The sequence below is a fragment of the Dryobates pubescens genome, chromosome 1, assembly GCF_014839835.1.
Source record: "Dryobates pubescens isolate bDryPub1 chromosome 1, bDryPub1.pri, whole genome shotgun sequence".
Lineage (NCBI taxonomy): Eukaryota > Metazoa > Chordata > Aves > Piciformes > Picidae > Dryobates > Dryobates pubescens.
Window position 1 is genome coordinate 36,923,114 of NC_071612.1, and position 24,807 is coordinate 36,947,920.

Sequence of the window (24,807 nt, forward strand, 5' to 3'; positions counted from 1 at the left end):
AACTAGAACACAGCAGTTGTCATGTAAGGAAAAACTTTTCTATGGGAGTACCGGATCACTAGAGCAGGCTGCCCCTCTCCTTCTCTGGAGACTTGATCTCAATACATTGCAATCTGTGGACACTGCAATCCTGTGCAAACTGTTCTGGATGCTCTGGCAGGTGGGTTGGACTTGATGAATTCCAGAGATCCCTTCCAACTCCTATCATTCTACGAGTCTGTGATTTGAGGTACAAATGTAATCCTCAGAGCTGCAGCTAACCACCTACTGAAGTGAGGGGTTGCAGAATTAAATAACTGAGATTGAGCTTTTTGGACGCCACTTTTCACCTTCCTTGTGGTCTGTGTCGTCAATAGGAAAGAAACTGGGAGGTGTGTATACACAGTTCCAGTAAGTGCCAGCACTGGGTGCCTGCAACCAAGCAGGAAATACTTGGTTGAACATGGGGATTGCAAGCTCTTGGCCAAAAACTTCTTGTCTGCCTAGTTCCTCTTACCCTTTCCTCTTTTACACTTACTTTTAAGGTGTAGCATGCAATTTTACTGTGATAAAAGTCAATTCCACAATACATCATCCTATCACCAGCTTTCCTCTGCTGATGAGAGAAATACCGTTGCCACAGGAAGCAAAATAATTCCTGTTGTGAGTCAGTGAGAAGAGTTGCTATAGGAGGTCACAAAGCCCCAGTTCTCATAAGCGTGATCACACTACATGATGTAGATGTTTATCAGGCAGAAGTCCCTGAAGTGTCCCATTAAGGTAGGTGATAGCAGAACTAATGTTTGTTTCACTAAATAATAAGTTTATTTCAATGGCATGTCAATAAGAAATTAACTGTCGAGTCATGCCGGTAGTTCTAGCATCTTTTAAGTTAATTTATTCATGCCTAGATGTATTTATTGAAAATTAACTTGAGTGGCCCTAAGGATTTCTCTCTGCTTTTCAGTGCAGTTTGTGGAAGCGTAAGGGCAGTGTCTTAGGAGAAATCAAGACAGATGAAGCTCAATAGCAAAAGATTGTTTTTCCCCATGATGGATGGTCATTTTGACCACAGTGGATCTTGCCCTGTCTGTTCTGCAGACTCTGTGCAAGGCAATGCATGTTTTAGAACTGCAAGGCAGTATTAATCACTACTGTAATATAAAGTTATTACTTCAGAATGAAATTAACATTCTAAGTACATGAATATGTTTGGCTGCCTATTGGGATAGAAGTGATGTATTTGTTTCCAAAGTTCCTAAATAACTTTCTTGAATTTAGCCCTTGCATTTTCTACTTTTCTTTCACCTTTCGGTGATCCGTTTCACTTTTGGTGCATTTGGTTTTGGAATAAAACGAGCAATAGAGATTGAATACTTCCACTCACCTCAGATTTCACTGAAGTTGGGTGCTATTGTCTTCCTAATGGGGTTCAGTAAAAATACTTTATAGTAAATGGATAAATATAAAGAAGCGATGGAAGGAAACAAGTACTTTTGGCTACCTTTAACAGCACACAGAAGTATGCATAACTTTTGAGGAATACATGAATCTTCCAGTGACTGCATTGGTAAGCAAAGAATATGAATAGTCCATATTCTGTCACTACCTGTCCTATGTTTCTTTCCGGTTTTAGCCTTTTAGCTTTTTATTTGAAGTTGAAAATGAAATATGATGTACCAAATAAGAGGTAAAGTGAAAAAGTAATTAGAAAGATTATTTCCTTTGCTTCTTGAACCATTGAAATGCTAAGCAAATGTGTTACTGTGCTAACCCAGAAAGGTAGGTTGCAGTGTGGCAGTACTGTGTTTAGATCTCAGCTAAGATGGAATTTCTGACCAACATTATACAGAAATAAAGAGACACTGGTTTATGTCTTTGTCAGGACAATAACCCAAGTGTCTGAGCATTCAATGCTGGAGGCAAAGTCAGTTCTCTGTTTCCATGTCCACTGTTTAACCCAATCACAACACTGCTGGAGCAGGAAAGAGAGATTATTTTTCCATTCCCATTAAATAAAAATTAAAATAAGACAAACAGTGCTTTTATAATCCGGCCTTGATAAGAATTTGACAACTAGATTGGTGTAGCTTGATGGAAAACAAAAAATAAGAATAATGCATATAGACTTAGGTCATTATTAAGTTCAGAGAGTAAAATGTTCAAATTTCAGTGTAAAACTTGATCAGAAGAAGTGCTTATTTTCATATTGGAGCAGCTGAGGAAACTGGGGTCTGGAGAAGAAGAGGTTGACAGGAGATCTTTTTGCTCTCTACAACTACCTGAAAGATACTCTGTTTCCACAAGTGGCAAGTGACAGGACAGGAAGAAATGGCCTTGAGTTGCACCAGGGGTGATTTAGGTTGGACACTGGGAACAATTTCTTCCCTGAAAGCATTGTCAAGCCCTGGAAGAGGCTGCCCAGGGAACTGTTTGAATCATTATCCCTGGAGGAAAGATGAGAATATATGGTGCCAAGGGATGTGGTTTAGCTCTAGTATTTGGTTAATGGTTGGATTTGATGTTGTTAGAAGTCTTTTCCAGTCTAGGTGATTGTGTGATTCTTTGATACTAATTTGATGAAGACAGAAAGTTGGTTCCCCTGTTGGCAAAGCATGAAAACACACAGTTCAATGATAATTAAATAATGGGGAATTACAGCAGTCTATGTAGAATGTACATCTGGAGGAAAGCCAATGCCATTTCTTGTGCTGGCAGTAGGTGGCTCAACATTTATATAAAGAGTCTGGGCGTTCCTAGCTGTTGTGACACAGTAGGACGGAGTTGCAGAAAGTTTTCTTTTCGTCTTTTCCTGAGTGCATTTTTTTTGCCCCTTTTCCCCAGAGAGCAGGGTTTTCCGGTGAGAAACTTTTCATTTTATTGCTTTTATGTGGTTGCTGGTTAGCAAAAACTGATTTAGAGTCTGTATCTTGTTTGGAATTGAGCCATGTTTTCCATAGATGATTATTTATTAGCAAGTGTATGGACATACTGGCAAGTGTATGGGTAAGAAATGATCTCTTCTCTTGCTCTTTAAAAACCAGGACAATTTCCTGCTGTGATCTTGGTATGCTTACCCTGCTGGATGGCTTCTCTGCTTACATCTTGATAATTATCTCTTTGTCAAAATTGAAGTCTTAAAAATACTTCTGAATTAAAAGGGCTATGACTATAAAACTTTATTTCTTGACTATAAAGGATAATTTGTCCAGGGTTACCCCCAAATCATGGGTAGTGGGTTACAAGTTGTTAATTTTGTTGCTTAATAGGATATTCTAAAGACATTTTGAAGGTACATGTAAGTAATTTGACTGAATGCCAGGATATAGAAATGGGAAAGAAAATTAAGCACATGTAGAAGAATTACATCCTTCTTTCAGCCTGGTCACTGGATATTGCTGACATTTTGTCCTAAGAAGAAATTCATGATTTGAAGGTAGATTTATTTATTTTGCTTGATTATTGCTTTGTTGCCCAAACAATCATAAGAACAGGATAGAGGATGCTGCTTACATTTTGTTCTCTGATGCTTTTTGAGGGCTGCAATGATAAAACTGCATATAATTTTTCCAAATGAAAAAGCTGGAAGAAGACTGGAAAAGTTTTGCCATATCACCCCAGTATTTCTAGATGATTTCCAAGCCTAGTTTCATGCATTCTTTACAAAAGAAGAATTCAGTGGACTGATTTTTGTTGTGCTTTGGAGAGTTTATAGTATAGGTTGTGTTAGATGAAGAACAAACGTTTTGGACTCAGTAATGTAATTCTAAGAAAGCATGTGGAATGGTTACTGGTATAGAGGATGTAGTCCTTGAGGTTGTGGCTTTAATCCAACATTGTAGAGTCACTACAAATTGTTGTAGAGGCACTGGAAATAAAAACTTAACCATTTTAGCCATTCCAATATCAAAGGAAAGTTGGAAGCTCGGGCAGTCATGAGTATACACTATGGAAAGCTGCAGACGAGAACTACAATTTAAAAGTATCAGGAGGAAACAAAAATATTTCAGAAATCTGGAAAAAAACAGCTTTCAATCAAGATTTGCACATACAAACATGCTAGTTAAGTTCATGCCGATTCCTCTTTCAGAAAGACAATCCCGTGGATTTATGGCAAGATCTAAAAGGAGCTTAAAGGCAATATTTACAATGGCTGACTTAAAGAATAACTGGCTACCCTAAACTCCTACCTTCAGGAAGAAAAAGTATCATGCACTAGGGAAGACCAAAGCTAAGTCATGTGTATGGGTTTTCTCAAAATTGTGTTTAAACAAGCTTCTCTTTCACAGCAGAGACATTTGAGGTCAGTGTCCTTATATAAGGGCTAGACTTTGTGTGCAGAGGTTCTATAATGGGTATTTTTTGTGTAGCATGCAAATATTTTCAGTGTGTGTTTGGTGTCCTCTGCATACACAAATTAGACACAGGGTCACTACACTTTCAGAGTCTAAATTCAGGAGGTACTCAAGCCCAGACCAGAAGCTAACTCTTTTGTGGACTTTCCCACAGCATAAATATAGAACACCCTGCCCCACCTCGCCCCAGTCTCCCGAATTCAAATAAATACTGATGACTACTCTCAGCTACCTAAAAACATTCAGATTTTGATTCACTCTTTTCAACCTCCATCCAGTATTGCAGTCCAGGTTTTACAGTCACTAGACCATTTGAGATGCCTGCAAGCCTAGTACCTATCCTTCAAAAGAGAATCTTGAGAGAATGCCCATACTGACTTCAGATACTGTACTTTCTGCATTATACAGTTGTGGGAGGCCTTCATAAGGCATTGCAACACGGCAACCATTCTGTAAGTAAGCAGCAAAGTTTAGTCAGCTTTGAAATCAGACATGTTTTGTAAGAAACAGACTCATCATATATTAAATACAGAATATTTACCAAATAGATATTTGAGAAGTGTTCCCTTCTGAAAGAATGGCTTCACTGCTTTTTAAGTCAGAGAGATATGAAAAATGGGAACTTAAAAAAAAAAATCAATCTGTGATGGCTTCTGATAGTGACTTAATGATACAGTCTGGGTTTGGTTTTTCTACAGCATTAGGACAAAGATGGAAAGATAAGAGAAGTATTGACCATCTCCAAGGAAGCAGAAAGCAGCATAACAGAAAAGATGACATTTCTCAGAAACTTTTTTCTCTACAAGAGCCTGTTTGCATTAACCATCTGGAACCATGTCAACTTGTCTGTGGAAAATGAAGTCTTTGCAGCTGTTTCTGATGATTTTCCAGAAGGCGATTCTGACAAAGAGTCTGCCAGTCCCATATACAAACAATCACCAGTCCAAAGCTGATTTTGACTGGGTTGTGATAGAAAATACTACAGAAAGCCTGTCATTGTCAGAAATCACAAATGACAATGTGAAAGAGTTAATAGCTTTAGTATCTCATTTCGGCCAAGACTCCAGGTTACAAAATCTGACACTGACAAATGTCTCAGTGGACTGGAGGGCTCTTGTTAAAATTTTGCAGACTGTCTGGCACTCATCTGTGGAATACTTCAATATTGACAGGGTCACACAGCTGTCAGATATCACAAGGTTAGACTTTGACTATTCAGGTACCTCTTTGAAAGCCGTGACAGTGAAGAAGGTTTTAATCACAGATCTGTACTTCATACAGGATTACCTGTACAGAATATTTGCAGACATGAATGTTGCAGCCTTGACAATAGCTGAATCAGAAATGATACACATGCTGTGTCCTTCATCTTCCAGCCCCTTAAGACACGTAAATTTTTTTAAGAATGATTTAACAGATTTCCTATTTCAAAAATGTAAAACACTAATGCGACTGGAGACATTAATACTGAAGAGGAACAAATTTGAGAGCCTTCGCAAGGTAAGCTTCATGACGAGCTACATGAAGTCGCTGCAACGTTTGGACATGAGCAACAACCTGCTGAGTCACGACGGGGCTGCAGTGCAGTGCCGCTGGGCCAAGTCTCTGACAGAGCTGGACCTGTCCTCAAACCAGCTGACGGATACCGTGTTTGAGTGCCTGCCGGTCAACATCGCCAAACTGGACCTCCAAAACAATCAGATCACCAGTGTGCCCGTGGGCATGGCTGAGCTGCAGGCCTTGAAGGAGCTGAACCTGGCCTCCAACAGGCTGGCTGACCTGCCAGGCTGCGGCAGCTTTACGTCCCTGGAGCTGCTGAACGTGGAGCTGAATTTGATCCTCAGCCCTTCTGCCGACTTCTTCCAGAGCTGCCCGAGGGTGAGGGAGCTGCAGGCCGGGCACAACCCGTTCAAGTGTTCGTGTGAGCTGCAGGACTTTGTCCGCCTGGAGAGGCGCTCTGGGGGGAAGCTGTCTGACTGGCCGTCGGCGTACGTGTGCGAGTACCCGGAGGGCTTGCGAGGCACGCAGCTGAAGGACTTCCACCTGACGGAGCTGGCTTGCAACACCGTGCTGCTGCTGGTGACAGCTCTGCTGCTGACGCTGGTGCTGGTGGCCGCGGTGGCCTTTCTGTGCATCTACCTGGACGTGCCGTGGTACGTGCGGATGACGTGGCAGTGGACGCAGACGAAGCGGAGAGCTCGGCACCAGCGGCCCGAAGAGCAGGAGACCGCCCTGCAGTTCCATGCCTTCATTTCCTACAGCGAGCGCGATTCCTTGTGGGTGAAGAACGAGCTGATCCCCCACCTGGAGAAGGGGGAGGGCTGCATCCGCCTGTGCCAGCATGAGAGGAACTTTGTTCCTGGCAAGAGCATTGTGGAGAACATCGTCAACTGCATTGAGAAGAGCTACAAGTCGGTCTTTGTCTTGTCCCCCAACTTTGTGCAGAGCGAGTGGTGTCACTACGAGCTGTATTTTGCCCACCACAAGTTGTTCAGTGAGAATTCCAACAGCTTAATCCTCATTTTGCTGGAGCCCATTGCTCCGTACATGATCCCTGCCAGGTATCACAAGCTGAAGGCTCTCATGGCCAAGCGAACCTACCTGGAGTGGCCGAAGGAGAGGGGCAAGCATGCTCTCTTCTGGGCTAACCTGAGGGCAGCTATTAGCATTAATCTGCCAGTGGGTCATGGAAGGAGGTGTGAGGAAATAGAGTTTTTCTAATGGAGTTTTTTTTCTTTTTCTCTTGTTGAAGCATTCTAATCGTTGTCAATGTATTTAACCTTATGTTACAGAACCTCTTTTCTACATAGCTGTCCACGCTGCCTTCTGTTACTTACTATCTGTACAGTTTGGGAAGTAGCTGTACACCCTGCTGATACCAGCCTGCAGCTGGTTCTGCCCTGAAGTCTGCAACTGCTAGCGCACCCCAGTTATCAGGAAAAGGGAGTGTGTAGATGTGTTCTAATCTCAGATACCGTATCAGAGCAGATTCCTGGCATTTAACTAGTCATCTTGGTGACTTGCCGGAATACTATTCTTACCTACAAAACAATATTGACATACAGAACTGATAATGTAGGGGTTAAGCACCCTCCAACCCCGACAAATGTGCCTAATGGAGTGAAAGTGTAAATGTTTTAGCAGTCTGTAGAATAAGGGGAACTGTGAGTCCTGTCACAGTGTGGGTTGCCCCATGGAGAGCTCAGCTGATCACTAGCTTTAGAAATATTACAAAGTATCATTACTGCCAGAGAGTTGGAGCAGGGACAGGTACTCAGAGGGAAAAAAAATGGGGCTCTGTGGGAGGTGAGGCATTCTGAACGATCAGAACCACTGTGAACCCCTTGTTTTCACTCAAGGCTTCGATTTGGCTGGGTCTTCTTTTGGAGACATTAATGGAACTGACTGTAATGCTCATTGATAGTCACTGATTGGTCAAGAGTGTGTTTGATTTGTGTGGTGGGGTTTTAGTAGTGGAGGAGGGACTACAGGACTGGCTCCTGTGAGAAGCTTCTGGAAGGTCCTTCAGCCTGAAGTTGGGAGTGCTGGCCAAGGCCAAGCCAATCACTGACAGGTGAAGTGACTCTAACATATTTAGAAAGTGAAAAGCTTGAGCAGAGAGAGGAGTGTGATGTGAGGAAAACAACTCTGCTGACATCAAGGTCAGTGAGGAAGGAGGTGTAGAAAGTGCATTAGAACAGAGATTCCCTTGCAGCTTGCAGTGAGGTGGAAGGATGAGTCCCTGCAACCCCTGGAGATTAATGGTGGAGCAGATGCCCACTTACAGCCCACGAAGGAACCCCTCATCAGAGCAGGTGGCTTCACCTGAAAAAAGGCCATGAATCTGATGGAAGCCCATGCTGCAGCATCCTGTTCCTGAAAGACTGCACCTCATGAAGGGACTCATTCTGGTGCAGTTTATGAAGAACTGCAGCTGCTGGGAATGACTCATTGGAGGGGTTTGTGAAGGACTACTCTTCCATGAGAGGGTCCCCATGCTGGAGCATGGTAAGAGTATGAGGAGTTCTCCCTCTGAGGAGGAAGGAATGGCAGAGACACTGTGTGCTGATGTGACCACAACCCCCTTGCCCTGCCCCACTGCACCACTGAGCGGGGACAAGATAGAGGATTTGGTACTGAAGTTGGGCCAAGGAAGAAGGGAGGGGTGGGAAGAAGATGTTTTTGAGATCTGGTTTTATTTCTCATTATCCTACTCTGATTTGCTTGTTAACAAAGTAAATTGATACTGAACTCCTTTGACTTGAAGACAAGACAGTATTGACTGACAAGCAGACTCTTGCTGCTTATTAAGAAACACTCATGATCCCTGGTCTTGTCTTGGGTCACGGGTGTCTCGGCATTTTCTGGAAAGTATTGCTCAGATTCACTGAACTGAGGACAGCAGAATGGTTTCAGTTCAGTTTCAGTTTGGACTATCTTACTCATCAATTGCAAAATGAAAAGCAGATATTTTCTTCCAGCAAAGCAGAGGGTTAAAGTCTTCTTTACAAAAATTAAAACCTGCTCTCTGTGAACCTGCTCTGGCAGGGGGTGTGTGGGACTAGGTGATCTCCAGAGGTCCCTTTCAACCCCTACCATTCTCTGACACCATGAAAAGGTAATTGCAAAATAAAAGTTTCAAAGGAATCTAATACAAGCATAAAATATAACTGGCAGTGCTCTGTTGAATAAATGTTCATACTTCTCCTTAGCTGGCTTAGCTTCCTTAGCTGGCTGCCTTCTTGCCTTCAACTCTCCTCCGGGAAGAACTCTCCTTAAGTCTACCCTATGGAGTAGACTAAGATCCAGAATGGGCCCAGGAGCCCCCTTGCCCCCTAGTTTGCACATACCTGAAGAATACTTTACATACTTCACAAATATTAAATAAATCTTCCTTCATTTATTCATCTCTGCTTTTTCCTGCCTTGCTAGTTAATCTTACTGAAGCATGTTGTATTAATTTGGAGGCTTACAGGAGCAAAGTGTTTGCTTTGGTTATTTACATCTGCCTGTGCAATGCTCTCATCTCTGCTTGGTTGATTTACTCTCCAGGCTCATGCCTTGGTTCAAAACACCAATTGAAAGGCTGCTTTATTGGATTCCTCCATCCCCAGGTAGCCATAGATGGCTCTATCTTCATGGTTTCTTTACAGCTTTCCTATCAGAGACTATTTGGGGCAGTGGTTTTAAACTGGAGCAGGGTAGATTTAGGTCGGACATCAGGAGGAAGCTCTTTACATGAGAGTGGTAAATTACTGGATTGGTTGCTCAGGGATGTGGTTGAGGCCCCATCCCCGAAGGCATCTAATATCAGACTTGATGTGGCCCTGAGAAGCGTGATATAGTTGGAGGTGTTTCTGGTGACTGCAGGGGCATTTGACAAGATAGCCTTTGAGGGTCCCTTCCAACCCAATGCCATGTGTGAATTTGAGTATTGTGTCTGGTTCATTTCTTAGTAATTTTGTGAAGAAAACTGCAATGTGGGGTATCCCTGATATCTATCTGAAAACCACCAGCTTACATCTCTAGTGTAAAAATCACTGACCTGTCAAGGTTTTGAACTGTGTGGGTTACTAGGTTTTGAGATGTCATACTAGGGTTTGAGATCCCACCTTTTGCCATCTCAGTGTGCTACCCGAGTTATTCTCAGGGTTGGAAGGGACCTCAAGGATCATCTAGTTCCAACCCCCCTGCCATGGGTAAGGGATACCCTCCACTAGATCAGGTTGCCCAGAGCCACATCCAGCCTGGCCTTAAAAACATCCTGGGATGAAGCTTCTACCACCTCCTTAAGCAACCTGTTCCAGTGTCTCACGTCCCTCATGGTGAAGAACTTCATCCTGACATCTAATCTAAATCTACCCTCCTCTAGCTTGGATCCATTCCCTCTAGTCCTATCACTACCCAACACCCTAAGAAGTCCTTCACCAGCTTTTCTGTAGGCCCCCTTCAAATATCGGAAGGCCACAACAAGGTCTCCTCAAAACCTTCTCTTCTCCAAAATGAACAACCTCAACTCTTTCAGCCTGTCCTCACAGGAGAAGTGCTCCAGCCCTCTGATCATCCCTGTGGCCCTACTCTGGACACATTCCAGCAGTGGGGTAGAGCTCTATGAGAAATTTTGTTATGAAGAGAAGGTGGCACTGAGGGTTCTGCTTCCTCTTTTCTGTGTGTGCAAAGGAGGAGATGCAGTTGACGCATTTCTAGAACACCTGTGTAACCTTCAGAAGCAGAGATAAAATTAGAAATGCAGAATTATTTAAACTATCTTGCCTTGGTGAATATTCTGTTGGGCAGATAGATTTGTTTTCCCCTGTATTCCCCGCCTGCCCCCCATTATGTAAATACTACAGAAGGAAAGGTACTTCAAGTCTAGACTGTTCAAAGTTTCCTTTCACGGTGCTCTTAATGCCTGCACTGCAGGGAAATGCCATTAATTCTTAGAATCATCTAGCCTACATAAGAAATCCCTTTTCTTTCTTCTTCCTGAGGTAGGTAATTATTAAAGAATTGGCATCTCATATGAGACTGCCCAACTTGAAGACTGCCTATGTTTGAAATTCTGTTTTCAAGATGTTTAAGTATGCAGAGGACTTTTGGGGGTTCTTCCCTCGGAGATGAATTCCACATGCAAGAGGTGGGTTTTATTTGCTCCTTTATTTACTTTTTTTCCTTTTTTTCCCTGCATTATATGTATTTTGGACTCCATCAAGACTCAGGTGCTGGTGTTGCTTCACTGTTGGAAAATATTCGTGTGTTTTGAAAGTTCAGTGAAAATGATCATCTGAATGTTGAATTTCAATGAAGAAGAAAAGGAAAAAAAATGGTTAATATGGCAATTTTAACTCTGCCAACTCTTAATGCTATCATAAAATAGGGTTGGAGGAGAGGAGAAGCTGTTGTTCCTTAATACTGCTTTGTTGCACCTATCTGTCCCTTTTGCATAGCTTGTACAGTAAATTAAAACTCATCCGGCAATGGGGCATGGACAGAGAGTATCTTCCTGTTTTGTTCTCCCTTTAGAACATTTCTTGCTTCGTTCCTCATGTCCATCTTGCCCTGGGGGAAGATGCTCCAGACAGCTTCTGATCAAATGTTACTTAACTCAAGAGGTTCTTTACCAGCCTGGACCCTGATGAACAGGATTAGCTGTCCTTTGAAGGAAGCCTGATCAGATTTCCTTGTGCTGGTTCTTCCTGTGAGTGATACAGCACTTTGACCAGCCATCTCACTTTCATTCCTCTTCTCAGATGCCACAGCACAACTTTCTGAAGGCAGAATTTGACCTCCCAATTGGGTTCTGTTGAAGTAGACATATATACTTCACTGATTTATCCTTTTATTGCTTTTGGTGATCCATCACACACATTTTTACTTTGCTTAATTAAAAGCAGACCTGACTAAGCTTGGTAAGAGACTTGGAGTGGAAAGGGTGAGCTTTGATATCAGTTAATCAAATTATTAGGGACTGACATACATTATAACCTAGAGCTGAAAAAACAACACTTTTGTATTTAACAAAAGATTACACAGGGGCAGAATTTTAGAGCTTTAGTGTTTTGGGTTTGTTTTTTTTGATTCCCCCCTCCAAAAAAAAAAAAAATCAGCAAATCAGCACAGGAAAAAAAGATTGGGGAAGTTTGTCCCCAAGGTTGTGTGTGTGTTGTGTTAAATGCTTGACAACAAGATAGTAATGGCCAGGTGATGGTTTTCTATAATAGGAATGATGTCTCTCCAAATCTGTGTAGGCTATTGAAAGACATGGCCAGACTTTAATTTTGCTTGACTATTTTCCATGTCCACAAGATCTTTCCCTACCTGATTTTTTTTCTTTTTTTGATCCTTAGAATGAGACTTCTTGTTCCTCACTGTTTCTAGAAAGATTCTTTGTCAACTATGATGTCATTTAGAAATTAAAGCAAATTTCCTAGGACACTTAGGAGTCTTTGCAAGTGTCAGTATCTTTTGGGTACCACTGCTTCATATCTAGTGTCTGATTTTGCTGGGGTTTTCCTGTTGATGTGCTCCTCACTAGACTGGCATTATGATATTCATGAGGCAGTGTCATTCCTCCTCGAGATTCCTGGCTTGCTGGAAAAATGGACTCTGTTTTATGCTGCATCAAAGATAAAGCTGATCAGCTACTCTGGTGGGGGATGCATGGCCATGTGCTGGGTCTTTGATGCATGAAGATGAATATCCTTTATCTCTTCTGAGTGAAGAGGTTGCTTTTGCACTGGTTCCTGTGAGGGTCCATAAGACTTTTGGAGGTCTGTCCCCAGATGTATGTGGACATGGGGTGTATGGAAAGAGCAGCTGAGAGGCTTGTTCTGTTTTCAGAGGTTTGTTGTATTCTCCTTTACTCCTAAATGCATCAAAGTCTATTTGTACTGGTTTTGTGTTTTTCCAGATTGTTGAGAAATTTGCATTTCTTAACATCTCTGTGTTTTGGGATTTTTTAGCTTATCACTGATTGCATTCCTCTTAGAAAGGAATGAATGTCTACTTAGCTGAGAAAATCAAACACTGGACTTAAAAGAATGGGGGTGATGGGGATTGATAAGAACATAGATTATAGAGGAAAAAATGAAATAATTTTTATATCAAATTTAATTTCAGTAATAAAAAGCAAATTCAACAGTTGGACAGCTTCATCAAATTCCAAACATTTTCTTTTCATAGGGCTGGACTTGTCACCCCTGAGCCATATTGGAGCAGAAAACCAATATATGCTTCTGTGTTACAGTGAAAAATCAAGATAAACCTGGAAAGCATAATGGGACCCCATACAAATATCAATACTCTTGCTTATGTCTTTACTTTCACTCTGTGGGAGAATATCCAGTCAACTGTGGAAAATGAATTCATTGCAAATTATTCAAGCAGTTTGCTAACTAATGTTCCAAAGAACATTCCAGTCCATACTCACATATTAGATTTATCCCATAACAGGATCTCAGGACTTAGTATCACAGAATTTATTTCTCTTTCTGGCCTTCAAGTATTAAACCTTTCTTATAATCAAATTACTGAGCTTGACTTTAATGTCTTCATTTTTAATGAAGGTCTAGAATACTTAGATTTATCTCATAATAACATGCTGATAATTTCCTGTCAAACTCTTGCCTATCTTAGACATCTAGATCTTTCTTTCAATAGCTTCACCTCCATGCCTGTCTGTCAGGAATTTGGCAACATGTTTCACCTGGAGTACCTAGGATTAAGTGCCACAATGATACGAAGGTCAGACTTCAGGCGTATCATGCATTTGCAGCTGCACACTGTCTTCCTAACTTTAGAAGACTTTTCTCTGTATGAGCCTCAGAGTCTGACAGTCTTGAACACAAGAAGGCTTCAAGTTGTTTATGCAGCAAACCAGAACTTCAATTTTTCCCTCTTGTATGATGGAATGAGCAGTTCAGAAAACCTGAAAATAGTTAACTTAAGATATGCCTTGAGCTACAAAGATTTCCCTGCTCCTTCCCTAGCACTTCTGCAGAAAATCAAGACAAAAGCTCTGGTGCTTGACACTGTGGACTTGCAATGGGCAATCATTTTACAAATTTTCCTGCTGATTTGGAATTCACCTGTAGAGCACCTCACTGTGAGACATTTGACCTTTCGGGGACCCCTGGCAGAGCTGACAGAACATGACTTTCTTCCCTTATTAATCTCTCTGGAACAATTAATCTCTTTGGGGGGCTCCATGAAAGTGCTGACTTTGGAGCACGTTCGTAATAAGCTCTATTATTTTAACCAGGGGATCCTCTACAGAGAGTTTTCAGAGATGGATATTGCCAGTTTGACAATATATGATGCATATATGCCCCACATGCTCTGCCCCAACAGAACCAGCTCATTTCAGTACTTAAATTTTTCCCACAATACCCTGACAGATGAGTTGTTCCAGAACTGTGGCACTCTGACAAATCTGAAATCACTTATTCTGAAGAGGAACAAATTTGAGAGCCTTCGCAAGGTAAGCTTCATGACGAGCTACATGAAGTCGCTGCAACGTTTGGACATGAGCAACAACCTGCTGAGTCACGACGGGGCTGCAGTGCAGTGCCGCTGGGCCAAGTCTCTGACAGAGCTGGACCTGTCCTCAAACCAGCTGACGGATACCGTGTTTGAGTGCCTGCCGGTCAACATCGCCAAACTGGACCTCCAAAACAATCAGATCACCAGTGTGCCCGTGGGCATGGCTGAGCTGCAGGCCTTGAAGGAGCTGAACCTGGCCTCCAACAGGCTGGCTGACCTGCCAGGCTGCGGCAGCTTTACGTCCCTGGAGCTGCTGAACGTGGAGCTGAATTTGATCCTCAGCCCTTCTGCCGACTTCTTCCAGAGCTGCCCGAGGGTGAGGGAGCTGCAGGCCGGGCACAACCCGTTCAAGTGTTCGTGTGAGCTGCAGGACTTTGTCCGCCTGGAGAGGCGCTCTGGGGGGAAGCTGTCTGACTGGCCGTCGGCGTACGTGTGCGAGTACCCGGAGGGCTTGCGAGGCACGCAGCTGAAGGACTTCCACCTGACGGAGCTGGCTTGCAACACCGTGCTGCTGCTGGTGACAGCTCTGCTGCTGACGCTGGTGCTGGTGGCCGCGGTGGCCTTTCTGTGCATCTACCTGGACGTGCCGTGGTACGTGCGGATGACGTGGCAGTGGACGCAGACGAAGCGGAGAGCTCGGCACCAGCGGCCCGAAGAGCAGGAGACCGCCCTGCAGTTCCATGCCTTCATTTCCTACAGCGAGCGCGATTCCTTGTGGGTGAAGAACGAGCTGATCCCCCACCTGGAGAAGGGGGAGGGCTGCATCCGCCTGTGCCAGCATGAGAGGAACTTTGTTCCTGGCAAGAGCATTGTGGAGAACATCGTCAACTGCATTGAGAAGAGCTACAAGTCGGTCTTTGTCTTGTCCCCCAACTTTGTGCAGAGCGAGTGGTGTCACTACGAGCTGTATTTTGCCCACCACAAGTTGTTCAGTGAGAATTCCAACAGCTTAATCCTCATTTTGCTGGAGCCCATTGCTCCGTACATGATCCCTGCCAGGTATCACAAGCTGAAGGCTCTCATGGCCAAGCGAACCTACCTGGAGTGGCCGAAGGAGAGGGGCAAGCATGCTCTCTTCTGGGCTAACCTGAGGGCAGCTATTAGCATTAATCTGCCAATGTCCTTTGAAGCACATGAGGAGCAGAGTGATGTTACTTCTACTAGCAGTATAGGTCAGTGTGCAAATAACTGAGTGGAGTCTCTTGCATTAAATCAATTTTTAATAGTTTTTTACAGTATTCCTAGTTTTTAGCAACATCATTGTGATATGTACAGAAATTGCTATTGCCTGTTGTAGTCATGAAAGTAGTCAGAAGTCTTCTGTTGTTGCCCATCATGAACAAAGAGGAGAGAGACATTTTCAGAGTGACTATACTTATTTTTGTCATCTTGGGTTGCATTTAGCTTAGACCTTTCCCAATGAAAACCATATTTGAAAATAAGAAAAAACATTCAATGCCATCAGGACTGTCAAGGTATGCATTTAAATCTTTGTTCTCACATGGGTGTTGTGGGGTTAAGGTGGTAAGGATCTTCTTTGGTTTAATTAAATGATAGAAAGACTCATAACGCTCTTGTTTAAGCCTATTCCTCATTTGTGTGGTCGTTGTCAAGGGTACAGTATCCCAAGACCTTCAGCATACTTTCCCTTCTTGGAGTCTTTCCATTCATCACAGAGACTTTCCTGGCTAAGAGCTAGAAGTTGCTGCCATTAATCATCCTTAATCCTTCTTCTTCCTTTGCTGTACTGAACATTCCCTCTTGCCTAGACTTGCCTACCAAGTAATGACTTTATGGAATTCACTATTCATTGGCTTCAAATTAATAGCTAATATATAAACTTAGGAGATTTTTATAATATTGCTGCTTCCTGCTATGATCATATCAAGCTATCCTTGGTTGCTTGTTTTTCCTGTTTTCTAAAACATAGAAACTTGATGTCCTGAGGTGGATCCCCTTTTATCTGAACTCTGTTACCTTGTCCTTTTAATCATCAGGTGTTGAGGATCATCATGCAGGTGAAAAAGGATCAACTTTCACTGGGAAATAGCTTCTCTGCTAAAATCAAATTGATTAATAGTATTTGTTGGTAGGACACACCTAATCATTTGCTGTCTTTGGATTTAATGTCACAATCTAATAAATCTCTCATTTTTTATCTGTTACTGAATTTTCTGGTGGTGTTTCACTGGTGATGTGGAGCTGTGTAGTTATACTTAATGGAAATGCAAAGCCCTCAGATGCCAAGGGTGTGTGGCACATGAGATGAGCAAGCCAGTAAGAGGAAGTAGTCCTGAACTTGGTGAGGGAGCGGACTGAGCACTGTCCAGGTGTATGTAAGGGCAGCTAGGTGAAGTACTGCACAGGAAGCTATGGGAGAGCTTCCTTGTGTCCAGAGCTGTAGAGACACTGCTGTGCACCCACCTACCAGCTCAGGTTAACTTGGTGTTGCAATAGGATGCTGGGTGCCTGGCTCCCAGTGTAGAGCTCTGGAGAAAAGGGCTAAATATCTTTATTAAGTCTTAATTTTAGACAAAGGGAAGTTGGCTACTGACTTCTGTGATAACACATAACTGAGACCTCCTTCCCAAAGCTATGACCAAGGTCTCTTTGTGTACCTCTAAAAGGGCTGTTAAAGCTTCAGTGGGAGCTGGTGGATGCACCATGCTTGAAAAGTAGGTTATTTATGATGAGAGGAGGTGTTCAAAGACACAGAAGAGCTTTGTGCTCTGCAGGAGTTTGAGTCATGAAAACTTTGTGGCCTTTACCTCCTCTGTGCTCTGCAGTGGAGAATGCTACCAGAAAACTGTGCTTCTCCTTTCTGAAATTATTCTCCCACTACCAAGCATTACAGCCTGAGGACATTGCCTGAGCCAGCACAGGCAGGATGCAGAAAGAGCCACAAACCCCACAGATGAAATGCAAACAGTAAATTTGTTTTCATTACCTCATTGGCTCGGGGATTGTCAATGCTGTCCCTGGGTGGAGGCACAGGGGTGGGGACACAGGCTCTGTGGAGCTTAGTCCCTGCCAGAGGATCACCAAACCTGCTGTTTTCACCTGTATTGGAGGGATTACACAGGTGTAGTTTACCACTCTGCTTTGATCTTTCCCATAGCTGGGCAGGAACCTTAAGATTGTTCAATATGTTGCCTCTATGTCTGTCACAGGCCTGTGTTGCCTGAACACAGAGTTCTACTTGTCCAACACACAAGGCCAAACAAGAATTAACATGATATAGATGTTTTTTGACACAGCAGCTGCAGGTCACGAGCATATTTGCAATCCTCCATGCCAATCTTTGGTTACTTTCCCACAAATATGATGAGCATTCACCCTTCGTGGTAACGCTCCAGTGGGTGCAGATTCTGTCCTGTTTACCAGACGAGGAAAGAGGAAGTAAAATTTCTTGAATCAGGCTTTCTGGTCTCTGTAAGTATAACATGTCAGCAGCTGTGGTTTATGTCCTTAATAATGTACAGGATGTGGGCTGCAGAAGAATCCATCACCAATAAGAGTTTTCTAAAACCTAATTGTAGGTAGGTGTAAAAAGAATGGTTTCTCAAGCCTGCCATGTAGAATATTAACCCTGTAACAGCCCTTCATACTCTGGCCTTCCTACCTCACAAGTCTTTCATGCACAGACCAAATATTTCAGTTGTTTGAATATTACACTGCACACTGCAGCTGCTTAAAATAGACTCCTGAATTTCTTTCATAAAGTACATTAATTTTGTTTGGTTCTTGGTTTTGTTTCTGTGGTGTGTGTTTGTTGGGTTTTTTTCCCTTGAGGTAGCATTTGACAGGGTTTCTCAACACTTCTCTGTTGGAACTTCCGCTTTCTTCTTCCCTGAAACTCTGTTTCTCTCAGAGAGTCCCGAAAGTGTTGATTTTGTTGTTTGTTTTGTCTGAGTGCTTTTCAGCACTCTTTTTTTTTTTTTTTTTTTTTTAAATGAGAAGATTTTTAAAAACGTGTTTACAGAGCTGCTTCTTGGGAAGAAGTTTGCAAACCTTGCAGGACATGAGTATCTGTGTGAATTATTGAAGTACTGTCATACTAATGACCATATTTGTAAAAATAATGCCAGGTGCTGCTCTCACTGAGCTCACAGGCCTAGAAGCACACATGAAAGGAACGTTGTATGTCATAACATATGTATGTCAACATTATTTTGGTTGGAAAACACCTTTAAGACCATCAAGTCCAACCATTACCTAATTCTGCCAAGTCTGGTGCTAAACCATGTCCCTCAGCACCACATCTCTGTGGCTTTTAAACACCTCCAGGGTTGGGGATTGAACCATTGTTAAACGTTTAGCCAGGTAACGGTTTAACTGTAAAGGATATGTTGAAAGTGGGTTTATGTCCTAAGTGGTGGACAGGGTCTGGGCCAATCACTTCTAAGATTGCTCTGAAACCTAATTGTAAGTAGATGTAAAAGGAATAGTTTAAAAACTATTCCTTTTACACTCCTTTTTAGAGGAGGGCCACAAAAATGATCAGGGGTTTGGAGCACCTCTGTTATGAAGACAGGCTGAGGGAGCTGGGGTTGTTCAGCCTGGAGAAGAGGAGGCTCAGGGGAGACTTAATAGCAGCCTTCCAGTATCTGAAGGGGGCTACAAGAAGGATGGAGAGAGATTGTTTACAAAGGCCTGCAGTGACAGGATAAGGGGCACGGGCTTCAAACTAGAAAAGAACAGATTTAGATCGGATGTCAGGAACAAATTCTTTACACTGAGGGTGGTGAAACACTGGAACAGGTTGCCCAGGGAGGTAGCTGAGGCCCCTTCCCTGGAGGCAAGGCTCAACAGGGCTCTGGACTACCTGATCTAGTTGAGGATGCTCCTGCTTACTGCAGAGGGGATTGGACTAAATGACCTTTGGAGGTCCCTTCTAATCCAGACCATTCAAAGATTCTAAATTAGTTTAAAACTCGCAGTACAGTCACAAAGATCAATTTTGAATCCCTGAGGAGGTGTCTGTGTGTGACAGGATCTGAAGCAGTGACAGAAGGTGAGGCCCTGCAGCGGGAACAACTTCATTTCTTACCTACCAGAAAAGAGTCACTTGAATTACAGTCTTGTGGAGTTAAATGTTGCCTCTTTTCTCAGGCTCAGGGTGACCCCCAGTGGCAAGCTAAACGATCACCATTTCCTGAAAAGAATTACAAATGCTAGAATACCGAGAATGCATTTTGCCTCTGAGATAATCACAGCAGCCCGGCCCATGCAAGAGCTTCTTACAGATGTGTGAAGGCTGGAGAAGACAGGTCAGGAGGAGCCCTTCCTCATGGCAGATCCTGCTGTGAATCAGTGGTTGTCCCTCTGTCCCCAGCATCATTGGTTACAAAGAGCAATCCTTGTTTTCAAGCAGCATGCCAAGGAGTACAGGCTGGGCGTTTTCTCATCTTCTGTTCGCTGTTTGCAGGGGGTTATTGTGATGACTCATTTTCTGCTGTACCTTCTGTTTATCACCACGGCACAGGGAATGGAGTCAGAGTCTTCTCAGTGGTATCCAGTGACAGGACAAGGATCAATAGACAAAAACTGGGAACACAGGAACTTCCACATTGACATAAGGAAAAAATTCTTCACTTTGAGGGCAGCAGAGCTCTGTAGCAGGCTGCTGAGAGAGGCTGTGGAGTCCCTATCTCTGGAAGCATTCCAAAGCAGTCTGGATATGTTCCTGTGTGATTTATTCTGCCCTAGCAGGGCGGTTGGAGTAGATGATCTTCAGTGGTCCCTTCCAACCCCTACCATGCTGTGATTCTTTGATAGAGTAGGTGCTCACCAAGGTGATCTACTAGGTTCTTGGCAGCAACAGGCCAACATTCTGATGCAATTACCTCAGCAGGAGTGGTAAGTGTTGGGATGCATAGCGAATCCAACTGGATTTACTCTGTTTAGGCATCATCATCTCTACACATCATCATCTGTCAGTAAAGCTTGCAGACATTCTTGGAGGGGAGCAGGATTCATGTGCATGGATGTGTTGGTTGCACTATCTGCTCTGGCATTCCGGCCTGAGCAAAGGCTGTGGGGAATCGGAGAATCATTTTGGTTGAAAAAGCTCTTTAAGATCATCGAGCCCAACCACTACCTAACTCTACAAAGTCTGGTGCCAAACCATGTCTCTCAGCACCACATCCACCCAACTTTTCAACACCTCCATGGAGCTTTTGAATACCACCACCATGGGGAGCCTGTGTCAGTATTTGGGAATATTTTCGGTCAAGAAGTTTCTTCTAACATCCAACCTAAACCTCCCCTGGTGCAACTTGAGGCCATTTCCTCTCATCCTGTAATTTGTTATTAGGGAGAAGAGACCAACATGCTCCGGACTACAACCTCCTTTCAGGTGTTGTAGAGACTGAGATCTCCCCTCAGCCTCCTTTTCTTCAGACTACACAACCCCAGTTTCCTCAGCTGCTCCTCACCAGCCCCGAGCCCTGTTCTCCAGACCCTACACCAGCTTTGTTGCCCTTCTCTGGATGCACTCCAGCACCTCAATGTCTTTCTTGTAGTAAGGGTCCCAATACAGACCCCAGTACTCAAGGTGTGGCCTTACCACTGCTGAGTACAGGGGGACAATCCCCTGGTCCTGCTGGCCACACTGTTCCAGGCCAGGCTGCTGCTGGCCTTCTTGCTGGCCACTGTGCATACACTGGCTCACATTTAGCCGTCTGTCAGGAGCAGGCCTGGACAGCCATTTTGAGAGGGATAGATAAAGCAAACTGGCATGTTTGGTGCTCCAGACCTGCCAATGGACTCGTTAGAATGCTGTTAATTCTAAATGAACTCTTTCATGTTTGCCTCTAAGCACCCTGCTGGGCACAGCCTCTCTGGCACAGGAGCCAAAAGCAGGTCAGGTGCCTACAGGCCATGCCCATGGTGTCTCCCGCCATGCCCTGCCCGCCCCTGCCCTTGGTCCAATGCGGGTCAGGTACCTATGGGAGGGTTGTGCCAAAACCCCAGGACAGGAGCTCCAGTGTGCTGCCAGGAGCCAGAGGGGATCCCTGGGCACACCTCCGAAGTTTGTAGCTCCTTGTTGTACCATGTATGGCGGCAGGACCACAAGCCATACTCTGTGAGTTTTATTAAGAAGTGTAATACATAGGTGCTGGATACTCAATATGGAAGGAAGGCTGTACAGTACAGACTTCTCTTCACAGCTTGACATGACAAAATGTCATTACTGAATTCCCATCGGACTACCAAAGTAGAAACAGTGAAAGTACATCAACCATTAACATCTTTAGTAAGAAAAGATTACCAAACTGTCTCTGCAGTTGAAAGTTATAATGCAGGCTAGAAACCTTTAATTACCTATCTTATTAGCTTAGAAAATATATTACATTTTATTAAAAAAAATCATCTGCATAGTTTATACGAGTATTAAAGTCAATAGAATTGTCCCTGCTGTATTTGCAGGTGAGAGATGCTAAGCAGAAAGATTATTTTGACCCTCTAGCATTTCAAATAGATCACAAAAGTGCTGAGATCTGTAAAAAATACAATAAAAACTGGTGTAACCCTCTTAACATATGTGGAATGCTTGGTAATTTTTTTTTTAAAGGTTCTGTATTCATCTATGTGTTACTAACCTTGGCAGAGCCAACAACATATTTGGACAAGATATGGCATGAGAAATAGGACTTCTAAATGTGTGTATATTTAAATAGGTATTCCATATGTATTAAATACCTGCTTAGTTTTTCTTTTCCTTTGTGATTGTCTTAGAAACAAGTCAATTATTGTAATCAAAGGTCATCTAGTCCAACCTCCCAATCAGGTGGCATAAACAAGCACCTTTTAGTGCAAGAGTTATTACCTGTTACACAATGCACAGTGCACATTTCTGCAGTATTGGGGTTTTCTAGATTTATATCTAAACTGGCTTCTCTTTAGGACCAAGATGGGAGAATTTGCTTTAAATAGGATTTGGTGATGTATATTTGAAAATTACAAGATACCCCTCAAATCAGATTTTCCTACAAGGAATCCTTGAGCCAGTTAAGATGTAAATTCACATTTTCAGCTGAAAGCGTTTCTGACTTTTTTTGACACACAAAAAGACAACACAGACACAACTGACAAATCCTATAAGCAAGACATTTACATGACATAATCTCAAATATTTGTAGTTCTTAATTTCTGTTGTCCTAAATCACAAGGCACATGGATAAAGATATTTTAAAGTTCTGTTGAATCTCCACTGTATTTGTCACCACCATTAATACAAATATTCTAAGGAAAAGGTACGTAAGATAATGACTGAATGTAGTAAATAACCTAGATTCAAGTCTCCAAAGTAACTGTGAGTTACAAAGAAGGTCTGCTTTTAGGAGACTTGATTTTAGATTTCTTATTAAAAAAAAGAAAACCTTTTGTGAAAGCCTTAAAAAGAGGATCATAGAATAATTCACAGAAAGAGTAATTGGCCATTGGAATGGGCTGCCCAGGGAGGTGGTGGAGTCACTGTCCCTGGAGGTGTTCAAAAAAGGATTGGATGTGGCACTTGGAGCCATGGTTTAGTTGTCATGAGGTGTTAGATATTAGGTTGGACTTGACCTCTGAGGTCTTTTCCAACCTGGTTGATTCTGTGATTAAGGTTGGAAAATGCCCTTTAAGATCATTGAGTCCAACTGTAACCCAACTACAATGACCACTGTTCATGGCATTGGAAAGAAGTGCTCCTTAGGGAACATCCCAAATTCTGTGTACCTATTAAACTGAAAATGGGACTAGTTGCCATTAAGCTGCATATTTTTAGAGGATCTTATCTGTTGTTTTTTTAAGCCTAGAATATAACAGGGAATTGTCTTCATCCTGGGACACTCAATGTCAGGCTACAGGGGCTCCACACAGCCATCAGTGATACATCTGCAGTTAGGGAACTGCCATTAACACCTAGATTCTAATGAAGAGGCCAACTCTGCTTCCACTGGCAATAAAAATTAGCCAAGAGAAATCCCTATTCTAGAACAGCTGCTTGTTAGTATCATTCTCTTCCCTGCAAGTCCCTCCATGTTAGTAACAACCCAGCCCCAAAAAAATCCCCAAAACCAACACAACACAAAAACTCAGGTCACCTCCCAGGATTTTCAGCTCGAGAGAGAGATGAAGAGCAGTTACAAGACAGATCTGGCATGACCTCCCTCAGTCCTACCAAGGAGACAAGGGCGTAGGGTGCTCTCAGAGCAGAGGGATCTTCCTCACAAAAGCTTTGCAGAGATGTTCCTGGTCTTTCTTGTAAAGTATATGTTCAGGGCTCTATCCCTTCAATAAAACTGCAGCTCCAGAGTCTTGCATGTAGGATTTGTTAATCAACTAGCACAATATTTTATTTCACAGCAATCGCTGCAGGAGGATTTTTCTCTAGGCAGTACAAATCCTCTCATCTAATTCTACAGGTATGTGGATGCCAGCGGAACAGATGGTAAACTCTTATCTCCAAGGGAAGGCTCTTTGCACTTAGACTCCTCCATCTCCAAGATGATTTCAGTCTGCTGTTGGTCTCCCCATGATGTAGCAGCACAGCCTACCTGCTCCACAAGCTCAGATACGCCCACCTGCAGATGGACAATTCTCCTGCCTCCTCCTGGAGAACTTGATGATCTCCTCCCCTCCCCTATCCATTTGTGAGTTTTCCCAAGAGAAACAACAAACCCCTGACTTCAATAGGTTTAGTTCACAGGCAATGGTGTTTACCTCACTTACGGGAAAGGAGGAGGCACTGGTGCACAAGAGCCTGGGGAAATACATCCTGTTCTCTGGCAGTGTCACAAAGCCTGCCAGCAAATAAAGACAGAAACCTGCCTTTCAGTGGGCTCCCATAGATAGGAGGAACATTGCTAGGGTCAACTACAGGTTGCTTTAACTCAGTTTATCTGTGGAGTTGTGTTTGTTGATTGACATAGGAATTAAGGCTTTCTGCTGTGTTTTAATGCAGTAGAGATGCTGGCAGGAAAAGTTCAGTGCACCTAACACTGAGGCACCACCAAAGTGACAATGACACACTACCAAAGTGACAAGTCAGTATCCAAGGGATGATTTAAGTTTTTATCCAGAACAGAGACATGACTCAACCTATCATGCGATGAATTTCATATCCGATGCCATCTTCTCATAAAAATATTGTGGATTACTGATTTTAAATACTATAGTGTATTAAAGTGGCACTCAATACAGATTGGAGCATCCTGGAGAGAAGGATTGCTATTTTCTGAGGTACAGCAAAGAGAAAAAATTATTCAGAGGAAATGTAGTAGAGTGATTGTAGAGGGGTGGTCTACATCCCTAAAATGAGGTGTAGCAGGTTTCTAGGAATATCATCTAATAACATGTCATAGGAGAGTACCTGGTTGTTCCAGCCATGCACATGCACAGTGCAGAGTGTCACACAAGATCTTAATTTAACAAATCCACCAGG

At 43.0% G+C, this 24,807-nt stretch overlaps 2 protein-coding genes across 2 annotated transcripts; both read left to right on the plus strand.

Annotated features, from left to right (window-relative positions):
* The first annotated feature begins 844 nt into the window (after positions 1 to 844).
* Positions 845 to 7,055, plus strand: LOC104296118 (toll-like receptor 1). Its single transcript, XM_054173919.1, is given in 3 exon segments — positions 845 to 850; positions 5,039 to 5,253; positions 5,255 to 7,055. Coding segments are annotated over 3 exon segments (2,022 nt in total).
* Positions 7,056 to 13,039: 5,984 nt separating this feature from the next.
* Positions 13,040 to 15,567, plus strand: LOC104296729 (toll-like receptor 6). The gene has a single exon (XM_054164055.1). The coding sequence runs from the start codon at positions 13,111 to 13,113 to the stop codon at positions 15,565 to 15,567; it is 2,457 nt and encodes an 818-aa protein (XP_054020030.1). The 5' UTR covers positions 13,040 to 13,110.
* The last annotated feature ends 9,240 nt before the right edge of the window (positions 15,568 to 24,807 follow it).

Coding starts and splice junctions, on each gene's coding strand:
- LOC104296729 (XM_054164055.1), top strand. CDS start 13,111: ATGGGACCCCATACAAATATCAATACTCTTGCTTATGTCTTTACTTTC.